This window comes from Gastrolobium bilobum, unplaced genomic scaffold (genome assembly GCF_033153095.1).
Source record: "Gastrolobium bilobum isolate Gb01-03AN ecotype WA unplaced genomic scaffold, APGP_CSIRO_Gbil_v1 utg326279, whole genome shotgun sequence".
NCBI lineage: Eukaryota > Viridiplantae > Streptophyta > Magnoliopsida > Fabales > Fabaceae > Gastrolobium > Gastrolobium bilobum.
The window spans coordinates 1-12709 of record NW_026897349.1 but is presented as its reverse complement, the minus strand read 5'-3'; the positions used below and the strand labels follow the sequence as shown (position 1 = coordinate 12709).

Here is a 12709-nt window from a genome sequence, read left to right as displayed (position 1 = left end):
AGACTTAAAATGATATCTTAGTTTGACTTGAAGTCCAAATAGATATACTTAATGATTTTATGTTATTTTTTAAATCTATAAATTTATTATTAAATCTTATTAGGTGAAAAACATAATTGCTCTAATACCAATGTTCAAGCTCTCATTATAATTAGGGTCTATATGGTTTGTGACCTATGATTTACTGCTTGCTTCTTTCATCATTTCTTGTTGAGGCTTTAGTAGGTGTATGTATGCACTTCTCCTTACTCCTGGATTGGCCACATGATTACTAGGACAGACTTAAGTACCTTCTTACCATCGATTTGGGATTTTTTGGCTTGGTTTCCATATATGCACACTAGAAAGAACCCTTAGATAGTTAGAGTGAGGACCTTGAGGATTTAAGGCAAGGAAAATTTTAGTGTTTTGAATGGGCAAGGAGGTTATCATGGTTTAGGATTGTGAGAAAGCAAGAAGCAGAAAGTTAAGGCTATGTTATGTGGCTGTGCATGCTTGAGTCTTGACTCGAAAGTTTCCAATGTTGAAGGATTAGGACTTTACTACCAATACCAGTTTACTAGGACAAAAACTTGTCAAATGGATTCACCTATTCGTAGTTTCTAATTATCAGTACCAAACTAAAGATATTTCAATTCAAATGATTCACCTATTAGTAGTTCCAGCTGAGACTATGCTTTCTTAATAAATGTTCGGCAATGATATGTTCTGCAGTTTCTCCTTTTATCTTTGTATTAAAAAGATGCCTACAAAAAAATGGTTTTTGTTATTGAAGAAATTAGTGGTGTCATGCAGTCACTATGAAAAACAAGTTAGTCCTGTAGATATCTCAATGCAAGCATCTACCTCTTAATGAATCAACTGTGATCACAATCTCGTATTTAATGACTGATTATGACAGTCTTCTGTAGTTTTTTCCTATACCTTTGTAATGAAAGGATGAATGTAAGAACTCTGGTTTTAAGAAAATGGCGGTAGCATGCGTTCCGCATCAAAAACAAATTAGGAGTATTAATTTGTGGGATGTGTAGATTTTTTGTTGATTACAATCAGAGTATGATTTTGCTGAAATTTATGAGCAAATTTTACTGATATTAAAAAGTTTGTTCTATGCCAATGAGGCTTGGCTTAATTGGTAGGATCAAATAATACTGACAAAAAGGTAGGTTTGATTCTTGCTGGTGTCTTTCGTTCTTAGGTCATCTGTAAGTACCATGTAAGCTTTCAGTGAGGATTGTGGCATGTCCCAACCTTGGAATGAGGCTACCTACCCTTAAAATTTTGTTCACCAAACAAAAAAAATCTTGTTCTATCACAGTATCCCCCCTGCCAATAATCTGATATTGTAATATGGTGAATATGAAATGTGCATTTAATTGTTGCTTCCATCTACAAAATCTCTCCAAGTATTGATTAACGTTGTTACTGGATCATGTTACAGGATCTGAAGCTATGTTTGCAGATCTTTGCTACTTCTCTGTGCGATCAGTTCAGGTAATGAATCATGTCTATGTTATAACCATCATGGCTTCTGTTTCTATTTCTTTTACTTCCTTTATCTTCTTATCAGCTAATATATTTATGAAACTGATGGTGGTCTGTTTGTAGCTTACATTTGTATTTCTTGTTTTGCCGTGCCTACTATTGGGTTATTTGGGTCAAGCTGCATACCTTATGGAAAACCATGCTGATGCTGGTCAAGCCTTTTTTTTCTTCTGTTCCAAGTAAGTGTTAGTGTATATTTGCTTCTGCACTAGTGTTTAGCATTGTTTACGGTGGCATGTCTTTGCCCTTTACAGAATCTTCGCATAATACTATTCTGTTTCTGCAGGTGGTGCATTCTGGCCAACTTTCCTTATTGCTAACATTGCTGCACTAATAGCAAGTCGGACTATGACAACAGCCACATTTTCTTGTATAAAACAGTCAACTTCACTTGGTTGTTTCCCCCGTCTTAAAATAATTCACACATCTCGGAAATTTATGGGCCAGATCTATATCCCTGTCATAAACTGGTTTCTCTTGGCTGTTTCTCTGGTGTTTGTCTGCACTATATCCAGCGTTGATGAGATTGGAAATGCATATGGTAATGATTTTGCTCCAATTTTTTATTTTTATTTCCACAGATAATTTTGTCAAATTTATCAGCAACATATATATATGGGTAATAGTTTTCTTATGTTGTAGAAGATATGTATTATCTCCTACACACTCATTGGTACAGGTGGGGTCCATTTTTAAGGGAAGAGAGAGAAAAAGTAAAGTGAGATCCATTTTGAGTTTGTGTGTGTAGGAGATAGATTATATTTTATGCAACATAAGAGTAATAAATCCCTATATATATATATCACCTGTGTAAATAATGTCACATTTTCAATTAGGGATCAACTAAATAGAATAGGCTGCTTGAGTTGCTTATGGTGCTGCAATTACTTGGAAAGGCATTGAACTTCTCCCTTATTATCCTGGATATCCTCAACTCTTGTTTTAGAGGATCCAATTTGCTTTGAGAAACCTGCTGAGTGTTTGAAAATCATCATTGCGCAGTTTTTCAAACACTTGCTTGATGCTCAGAAAAATGACATTCTGTACAAATATAGATATAGATACTTCTATCTGCAAGACTTTTTAAAAGGTGGTGGCTATCATTTTATTCCAAATGGATTTGTCTGAACATTGCTCCTTTTTTTGGTATATCAGAAAAATGACATTCTGTACAAATATAGATATAGTAAATGTTCTTTTTCAACTGGATTGTTATCATTATACTTGCAAAATTATTTTATTTCTCAACATTAGCATCTATTATGGCTGAAGCTGTCTGTGTGTTGTATGATGTGTGTCTGTTTTCCTAGTAAGTGTAGAACTGACTGCTACAAGAGAGTTGAGATATTTAATAGTTTTGGGAGACGGAAGTTATCCCATTCCAAGGTTAGGATATGTACAAGCTTCCACGAGGGATTATTATGCTATTTGGTCCTCCCGGTTGTACCCACCCTCATTGACCAAATATTGCTGTTTAATTCAGGGAAACACTTTCACCTTGAAGTTTGAATTTGTAAAATGAATAGATCAATAATAATTTGATTTTGCAAGCTTAGATAGGGGGAGGGTGTTGAGCTTTCTTTGGTTGTTAGGCACTGAACTCACATTTGTTAATACTGTATTATATTTAATATTTAGTGTATTTGTTTTCAGCTGTTCGTTTGTCGTCTTTCAGGCATTGCTGAGGTGGGGGTGATGATGATGACCACTATTTTAGTAACTCTTGTTATGCTCCTTATATGGCAGATACACATTATCATAGTGCTGATTTTCTTGGTGGTCTTCTTGGGATTGGAGTTGACTTTCTTTTCGTCGGTTTTGTGGAGTGTAACAGATGGAAGTTGGATTATATTGGTCTTTGCCACAATAATGTTTTTTATAATGTTTGTATGGAATTATGGAAGTAAGCTCAAGTATGAAACTGAAGTCAAGCAAAAGCTTTCAATGGATTTAATGCGAGAATTAGGCTGCAATCTTGGGACAATTCGTGCTCCTGGGATTGGTTTGCTGTATAATGAGTTGGTCAAAGGAATTCCGGGAATTTTTGGGCATTTTCTAACCACACTTCCAGCAATACACTCTATGGTCATATTTGTAAGTATCAAGTATGTTCCAGTTCCGATGGTGCCTCAAAATGAAAGGTTCCTTTTTCGGCGAGTCTGCCAGAAAAGCTATCATATATTTCGTTGTATTGCCAGGTAAGAAGCAACGTTTTATTTTTTACTTTTATTTTATTATTTATTTATTTATTTTGTTTTTGCATTTTGGGATATTTGTGTATTGTGTACCAGTATTATATCAGTGGAGGTGTGAACTTACTTCCAGGCTAAGCGGTTTAACTTAGGTAAAGCTGGATGGATGTGAAAAAAGAAGCTCTAAGTGGTTTAGAAACACGTGCTATTGCTTTACATTAACATTTCTCAAAGTAATAATTTAGTGAAATTATATAGGGAAAATTAGCGAAGATGGGATTCTTTGCAAAAACATTTATAATTCCGAAACAATTATAAGTTGTTTAGTAAAATAATGTTATACATTAGTCACTCATTCGATGTAGTTATATTTGGGTAGTTATTTGCTCATACCCCAAGATATCCTTTTTGTAATTTTCCCAATAATATATACTATCCTTGTGATTAAAATGTCTTATTTTATAAGTTTGATCTGAACTTTTATATCTCAACAGGTATGGGTACAAAGATGTGCGCAAAGAAAATCACCAGACTTTTGAGCAGCTGCTGATGGAGAGCCTAGAGAAGTTTATACGTCGTGAGGCTCAGGAGAGGTCACTTGAGAGTGATGGGGATGATGATACTGATTCAGAGGATGAGTACTCAAGGGTTCTCATAGCTCCCAATGGGAGTGTTTACTCACTAGGTGTTCCTCTTCTGGCTGATTTTACGGATACAAGCAATCCCATTTTTGAAGCAAGCACATCAGAGGAGGTAATAAGGCCAGCGTCTCCTAAATCCCCAGTGCTTGATGCAGAGCAGAGTCTTGAAAGAGAGTTATCTTTTATTCGCAAGGCTAAAGAATCTGGAGTGGTTTATCTTCTTGGTCATGGGGATATTAGGGCAAGGAAAGACTCTTGGTTTATGAAGAAGCTAGTTATAAACTATTTTTATGCCTTTCTGAGAAAGAACTGCAGAAGGGGGATCACGAATTTAAGTGTACCCCATTCACATCTGATGCAAGTTGGCATGACTTACATGGTTTGACCATCAATTCTACAATCCAAATAAAACAAATGCCACGTAATTTGGAATTCTAGTTTGGTAGCAACGAGTGGATCACGTTAAGGTCTCATTTTGGAATGCTCTTTGCTTGATCATCACTTCTTTTGCTGAATATCTTTCCAGCTCATCATCTGGAAAATTCTCTGTGGTTCCTTATGGCTGTGCGCTTGCACTGTGGATGTCTGGGATTGGAGTAGGCTGAGAACAGAAAGAAACAGATATATGTAAAATTATATCATTAAAAGAAATTGTAGATCGCCATGTACACCTTATGGTTGCGTCAAATTCCACTTCAATGTGGTAAACACCGAGTTTTGTACACCAACCATCTTAATTGAGATAAATTTCTTTAGTTTACTTTAACTTCTTGCCGAGTCTCATCTTTGACGTCGCATTTTAGTGATTGAAATTGAACCTTAAGTAGGGTCATATTTTCTATTTGAAATAATTTACTGTTGTGCCATTCCCTTGGTTATGATGCTTCATAATCGATCTGAAATTTTTCCCTTTCCCTAGTTGCTAGTTGGTAAATTGAGAGGGAAGCATAGTTGGAACAGAATGCTATATAAATAGATTTAGAATTTTCATATTCCACTTGGATGCATAAATTTCCTATTTATATTTTTATTTCATCTCCCCTATCCATTATATAGTTTTATTTGAATTTATAGGTATTATAAAAAAATGACTAAATTTGGAGATATTTTGAAGACAGAAATTTAAAAGGATTTTTTATTCAAACCCAAAACTTATTCAAATTTCAAAATTCATCAAAATAATCAAACAGTTTACCTTCATTAAAAAATTAAGGAGTTAGCGAGTTTGATGTTTATCTTTTTAAATGACATAAATTATACCATTTTAAAGAAAAGAGAATGGAAATCATGAGAAAAAAGTGGGTGAATTTTTTTTAATTTAAATTTTTTAAAAAAATATTTTTTTATGTTTATCTCTATCTTAAAATGATATAATTTTATGTCATTTAAAATGAGAAACACGAGTTCAAAAGCCTAACTTAATCTTTAAACATTAGAAGACCCATGGTATAATGGACCCGTCATCGGTAAAATGTTGTTGCCGCAGAGAAAACTCCCAAAAAGAGACCAAGTTCCATTGAGAATTAATGAGAAGTATCTTGAAAAAATCTAGCTCATCACATCAATTGCTTGATTATTTACCCACTTCTCTTTGATGGTGTAATTCTTTCATTTTTATACATTCGGTTTTTGGTTAGTATCGATTTCTTTTCATCCTTCAGATGACCACCACAAGATGGAAGGGTAGAAGTGTATACTCCTGCCATGCTCCACCTGGTCACATCAGGACGGGGAACCTCGTTTCCGCTGTGTTAGTGCGTCTCCATCTATCATCTAATATGGATACTTTATTTTCTGGTTTTGGTGTGCCAGACCAGAATCCACACGAATTTTGGTCTTCTTTGGCAATGTGCCACGTATTTGTTTCTGCTTTGAGGAAAATTTGAATCTCAAAAGTAACGAGTTAGTCATTACGCCAATGGAACTGAAACCCATGAGAGCCCCTGCAATTGATGGAGTCAGCATAGTCCCATTTATAGGAAATAAAACTCCAGCTGCGATTGGAATCCCTACCTGTATAAAGATAGAAGTATAATTACACCATGACAGTTGAATAACGAGAAAATTATAAAATACTTTTGAGTCAAGAGATTCCAAAATCAAAACTATGAATAGAAACATTGAAAAAAAAAAAAGGTTCAATCAGTCCGAAACTAAGTTGAATTTGGTGAAAGAAATGAACAATCCAATATGACCGAACTCCTAGTTCCTTACAAAATCAGCGTCATGTTGGCCGGGAAATGCTAACAGAGTAAAGAAGGGTAAATCACATTTAATTTAGTTGCTCAGTTATGCCTAAAAGTTGTGGATATGTTTAAGTAATATTAACTTATAGTATATGATGTAAAAGAAAGCTCAAAATACATAGAACATAAGAAGAAACAATGTTAATAATAGATTTGACAAAAGAAATAAAACAAGTTCAATATCAAAATTGTGACATACATGCATCGAATATTGAAGAAAGCAGAATTTGGATTTTCCCACATAGAAAACTTTTCTTTGTATACTTGGTACTTGGGGGTTTTCTCCTCTCCCTTACACAAAAACCTTGTTATTCATCAAATAAGAAAAAGAAAATAACATGACAATCAGAATTCTTTATTACCTGAAATGTCAACTTGAAAAATGATAAGGTTTATACAGTTATCTTGATGCATACACACAATGAAATGCACAATGGACAGAGTAGCAAGCAGGCAAAGGAGAAGACTGATTATGACCATTTGCGCTAGTTGCTGATAACATTTTTGTTAGCAGTAATATGGTGGTATTGGATGTTAGTCGTTAAAGGATGGTATACTCATGATATTTTGAGATGGAGCGTTGTATTCCTTCAATTAAAGGTTCTTTTATAGATCTATCATAATATAAAAAAATGCTCAGAACATTTTTCACGTTTCAACAAGTAATTTTTCAGGGAAAAACAAAAATCAATTTCTATCAAATGACAAATACGGCAGTAAAATAAGCACAAGGAAAAGTGTTAGTTATACTTCACCACAATCCCTTTTATAATATAACTGTCCTGATCAATTTATATATTTGGACAGCAGAAGAACTTACAATGTTGTATATGAAAGCCCACCAAAGATTTTGTTTCACGGTATTCATGGTTAGCCTGCTAAGCTCCAAAGCATCTAGTAGCTGAATAGAAATAAACAGATTAATTACCTAATATACATTCCATTATCTGAATCAACATGCAAAAAGTATTCTGAGTGCACATAATATCCTAACAAAAGTAAACGCTATTAGCTTTTAGTTACGTGGTTCCTAGTACACGATTGGTTGGGAAAATAGAAAGATAGACTTCAGTAGGACATCCACTATGAAATATAAAGGTTGCTATATTATTTTGCGCATTCATGGAAAAATACATAGACATGTAGGTTTTCTAGAATAGAAACAGAAAGAGACAAAAAATAAGTTTAATAAAAGGGTCAGGGACTACATAGATGTATTTTATGCAAGCCGTCTTCCTAGTGGTGGAGGTTGAACAAAAATTATGGGGGGACAGGGAGATTGCTCAACAAGTAAATTAATTTACAATGACATACAATTGTTTTTTTTTTTTTTTCAAGTTAAGGAGAAAAATCACAAAGGGAAAGGGGGGGGGGGGGATAAGGAATCTTCCTAAGCAAAAGAACAAAGAAAACAACTAAGAAAAATCAGTGGAACAAAGCTAAGTCCCTTTATATGTCTGTCAATGAAACCCCATTAAAAAGGCCGCCACATGCTTTGCAACAAATAGATGCCAAACGCTTAATCTTATCCCAAATCAAATGATGTGCCAAAAAAAACTCATTAAAAATACGAGCACTCCAACCAAATACAACAGCATAGAATTTACAACGTATTGATACTTAAAAGTATCATATCATATATCTAAAATTTAAAAGTTTACAACCATAATCTTTTTTTCAAATAAGAAGCTAAAGTGGGCTTAATGAAAGTGAAATAACTGGGCCTAGAGTGAGGTTCTCATTGTCTAGTCTATGGGAATTGAGAAATGAAACCTACACCCAAAAAATGTAAGGGAGATTAAAAGATGGAGGCTTATGAAATTTTTACATCACATTTGGGGTCCAAATCTTTTTCCTCATGTATCGCTAAGAATTTTTAAAATTTTGGGGAGGTACATGTACATGGCACTCACCTATCATCATGAACCACCACCTGTGAATAACTGTATAAGCAAAAGGGCATGCACATGGAGAAGAAACATGAAAAATGCCCTACTTTTCAGTGCTGAGGAAATGCTTTTTCACACGCCATTTTCACAAACAGTATATTTCTTTTAAACATAAATTTTATGGTTGACAGATGAAGTCAAATAATAAAATGATGCAATAAATTGAAGAAAATAGAAGCAAGATAGTTTTTGAGAAAATATATGGAAGCTTTAAACAAACTAGAACTAAAAAAAGGCAAATAACAATTACCTGTGAGAGCTGGTTGCGCATCAATACAATAGAAGATACCTCACTGGCAGCTCCAACACCTCCACCTAGTGCAATACCAATATGTGAAGAAGCCAGAGCAGCTGCATCATTAATTCCATCACCAACCATAGCTATAATGTTATTATCTTTCTGTAGTTCATTTATGAACTTCTTTTTCTCGTCTGGTTTCACTTCAGATATCACCTGCAATTGGCAAAATAAGACTTCGAATAGCCAAAAAAAAATTCCATGTACTTAAAAAATATTAACTAGCAAAGAAGTATTTTTGGTGCATAAGGATTCAGACCCAATACATATATCCAAACCCCAAATAGTCAGCAAAAGACTGATATGTCACAAGGTGGGAATATATTACTAAAACATTAGTCCCACAGGGTTTCGCAGGGTAAATTTAACTCAAATGCCTGCCATTAGTCTACTTCAAATAGTTGCAAGTTTCTGATATACAAAATATAAAACTTCTTTTACCAAAATAAATAAATAAATATAAAACTTCACGTGTTTAAGCATGGGAGGGTCACAAACATTTACAAAGTGTTTAGCTCCACCTTTTATTCTATCATAAAAAATAAACAAGTAAAAATTTCTCACTAATCAACCAATTGATGACTCAATGCTGCTGAAGATAATCATTTACAGCTGGGAGATTTGATTATGGAGAAAAAGCAACCCTCAGCTCTCAGCCCCTCTTCAATGGAGTAACATCTTCAACATGACAATGACCATATGTAGACTGCTGTTTTCCTAACAGTTATCTAGAAATTCTTAGTATGGAACCACCAAAAGCCCAACCTTACCCGCCCTCTTATTTATGAAATATTATGTTGTACGTTGAAAACCATTTACCTTCTCTTTGGGAATTCCAACATGGGATGCAACATACTCAGCCGCATTCCTTTTGTCTCCAGACAGCATGTATACACCAATATCTTGCTTAGACAATGTGTCAATAACGTGTCTTGCATCTTCCCTTATCTCATCTTCAAAATAAATTAGGCCAGCTAGAGTCTCATTGACCCCAACATAGACAAAGGATTGGTTTTTACACTCATCCATTTCTTGATGTATACTGTTGTTAACTCCACACCTGCACAAAGGAAATTACCTGCTGAAGCTTTGAAATTAATAAAAAAAAAAAAAATTCTAAAAGAAAAAAAAAAATGTTTGTTAGAGAACAATCAAAGCTACCCTCCAGTCTCTTAATGAAGTGGATTAGGTCTAAAGCAAGTAACACCAATACGCTGCAATTAATTGAAAGAAATACATCCTTTATAATAAATTAATAAGAAATATTAAAAATTTTTGAGGTACATCTTATCCTGTGTATCTTTGAACCATGATCAAAGAATTAAATACTCAATTTACCTGGTAATCCATTCCAATGTCCCAACAGAAACCTTTTTATTATCAATGGTTGCTACTGCACCAGATCCAGGTTCTTCCAGGAATGTTCCATCTGCTACCTGCAAATTTTGTGGTAAGGCTTAAGCTGAAAGTTGTATCTTCATCAATTTTAGGACAAGCTGACGAACATACTACCAATAGGTTCTATTCTACAGAGCCCGTTAGTATACCAGACTACCAAAATTTTATATACAGTGTCTACTAATCAGTCAGTCTCCTATAGATAGCATATGCTGACTGTAAACGGGTAGCTAATATAATACAAAGTGTAGTACCTATTGACATATCTTCTAGAAAAAGATAGCGACTCAATTGCCAAACAGATCATGTAATGTTTATGTCAACAAGGGAAGAACAGATAGAGCAATGAGATAACCCCAAATGAGGAGAACAGAATTCAAATCATCAATGTAGAAGAGAGATTTGTTAAAGAACGTTCTATTTATGCATGATTTACAATCTTTAATATTAGGATAAGAAAACTAAAAAATTAAGTAATTAAGGAAAATAATACCAATAAAATCCTAATTATTTACCGCATACAGACCCTAATAAATAGGCATAAATAGGAGATACTTTCCAACAATCAAGAAATAAAATGAGAACCTTAGCATTATGACAATTAACTGCCTGAGCAGCATCTACAATCGCTCTCCCAACTGGATGTACCGAATTTGATTCTACCCCAGCTGCTAACCTCAGAACTTCAACATCAGACAAAGCATTTTCTTCAGTTTGGCTGCACTAAAAAGGGAATGTTATTTACCATTTAGATAATATCCCAAAAGTTTAAACTATTAGGTGAAGAGACATGAACGATTTTATATTACACCCCTCCACATTACACTCCTTCATGCAAGAACCCTTTGGTTCCTTTGTTAACTAGGATACATTTTAGTGTTGTTAACTAGTTTATACATGACCAGGGGTGAGACTCTTACAGGTAACGGACAAGTTCATATAGAATCTTAAAGCTAAACCAGACAGGGGATCATAATTCAATAGAGGTGGAAATCCATTCATAGGAGTATTTACAAATTTTAGCTATGCAGGATCAGTTACTGATAGGAGGTCAATATTTGGTAAATGTATGTTCTCGGGTGGAAATTTATTTACCTGGAGGAGCAAGAAACAAAATATTATCATTTGATCAAGTGCAGAAGCCGAGTTTCGGCCTATGGCCCAAGGATTTTGTAAGTTACAATAGATGAAGATGGTTATATGGGATGTCTTTTTTTTTTTTTTTTTGGAAATACAAGGAAATAAAACAAGAAACATTAGAGACGGATCATTCTGGGTGTAGTAACACCCCTTAAGTCATTCTGGACCAGCATCCAACATTCTTTGGGAGGGTTATGCAGAACCTGCACTCCCCTACCTTGACTAAAAGCCATATTCGCGAGTTTATCAGCAACTTGGTTTCCCTCTCTGTGGACGTGAGAGATCATCACCACCCAGTCCCTCCATATAAGCTTCCGAATTTTGTTGACAAGGTTGTAAAAGGGTTTATTCCTATCAGCTCTAGACCTAATGAGGCCAATAGCAGTAACCGAGTCTCCTTCAAGACAAATGTTCCTCATCCCGTAAGGCCAGGCTATCTCCAACCCAATGAGGGACCCCCATAGCTCCGCCATCAAAGAGTTTCCAGTCCCAATGTTCTTAGTGAAGCCCAGAATTCATCTACCCGCGTCATCACGACAGACACCTCCACATCCCATCATCCTGCTATTCTGCTTGTACGCACCGTCAGTGTTGATCTTCATAAAGCCTTGACTTGGAAAGTTCCACCTGATTAGGACTTCCCACTTGGGGCTAGGGTGAATGCCAGCCTTCTGAAGGATGGCGTCTGATTGGTCCATAGTCGCTAAGAAACCAAGAGCACGAATGGCAGTAGCATTATTTGCATCAATTCTTCCATTAAAGACCAGATTATTCCTGCACCAGGTTTCGCATCTAGGACAAAAATGTGAATGATATCTGAGGGTGATATGACAAGTCTGAGGGTGATATGAGTCTCATATTGTTCGTCATCAGGTTGCTGCCAATCAAGAGCCAGAGAAAAATCTTGATTTTTTGAGGGCCATGCCAGTCCTAAGCCAGGGACCAATTGACCGGATTGTTTCCCAGTGTCTTATGACTGATTAGATTGTATGCAGATTTAACTGAGAAAACACCATCATTAGTGAGATCCCAGGTTACACAATCATCCCCGTCGTCAGGCATTGGAGGAACTGTCCCAGCCAGAAGTTTCAAGATGTGTTCAGGGAGAATGTTTTGGATCAGGGCCCAGTTCCAGTCACCCATTCCTGTGGTATAATCTGCCACCTTTCAGTCCTTCACCTCATCAGGGATCGATTCTAAAGCCAAATTGATCAACTTGTCAGTTTGAGGGAGCCATTTTTCGAGCCAGAAGTTTGTCGTCCTCCATCTCCCACCAGTATCCTGGACCCAGTGGTGATGC

At 35.4% G+C, this 12709-nt stretch overlaps 2 protein-coding genes across 3 annotated transcripts; one reads left to right on the top strand and one right to left on the bottom strand.

Annotated features, from left to right (window-relative positions):
- Positions 1-1457: 1457 nt before the first annotated feature.
- LOC133306146 (potassium transporter 7-like) lies at positions 1458-5146 on the top strand. 2 transcript variants are annotated; one of them, XM_061506421.1, is made up of 5 exons: positions 1458-1494; positions 1609-1724; positions 1832-2086; positions 3221-3743; positions 4232-5146. In XM_061506421.1, the coding sequence occupies exons 2-5, from the start codon at positions 1685-1687 to the stop codon at positions 4761-4763; spliced, it is 1350 nt and encodes a 449-aa protein (XP_061362405.1). In that variant the 5' UTR covers positions 1458-1494; positions 1609-1684; the 3' UTR covers positions 4764-5146. The 2 variants fall into 2 exon arrangements, with proteins under 2 accessions (XP_061362405.1, XP_061362406.1); XM_061506422.1 differs by lacking the exons at positions 1458-1494; positions 1609-1724 and having other exon boundaries at positions 1918-2086; positions 3199-3743; positions 4232-5142.
- A 754-nt stretch (positions 5147-5900) lies between these two features.
- LOC133306148 (copper-transporting ATPase PAA1, chloroplastic-like) lies at positions 5901-11882 on the bottom strand. Its single transcript, XM_061506423.1, has 7 exons — positions 11613-11882; positions 10855-10992; positions 10210-10307; positions 9691-9931; positions 8824-9027; positions 7445-7525; positions 5901-6391 (listed from the first exon to the last, which is right to left on the bottom strand). The coding sequence occupies exons 1-7, from the start codon at positions 11880-11882 to the stop codon at positions 6152-6154; spliced, it is 1272 nt and encodes a 423-aa protein (XP_061362407.1). The 3' UTR covers positions 5901-6151.
- Positions 11883-12709: the final 827 nt, after the last annotated feature.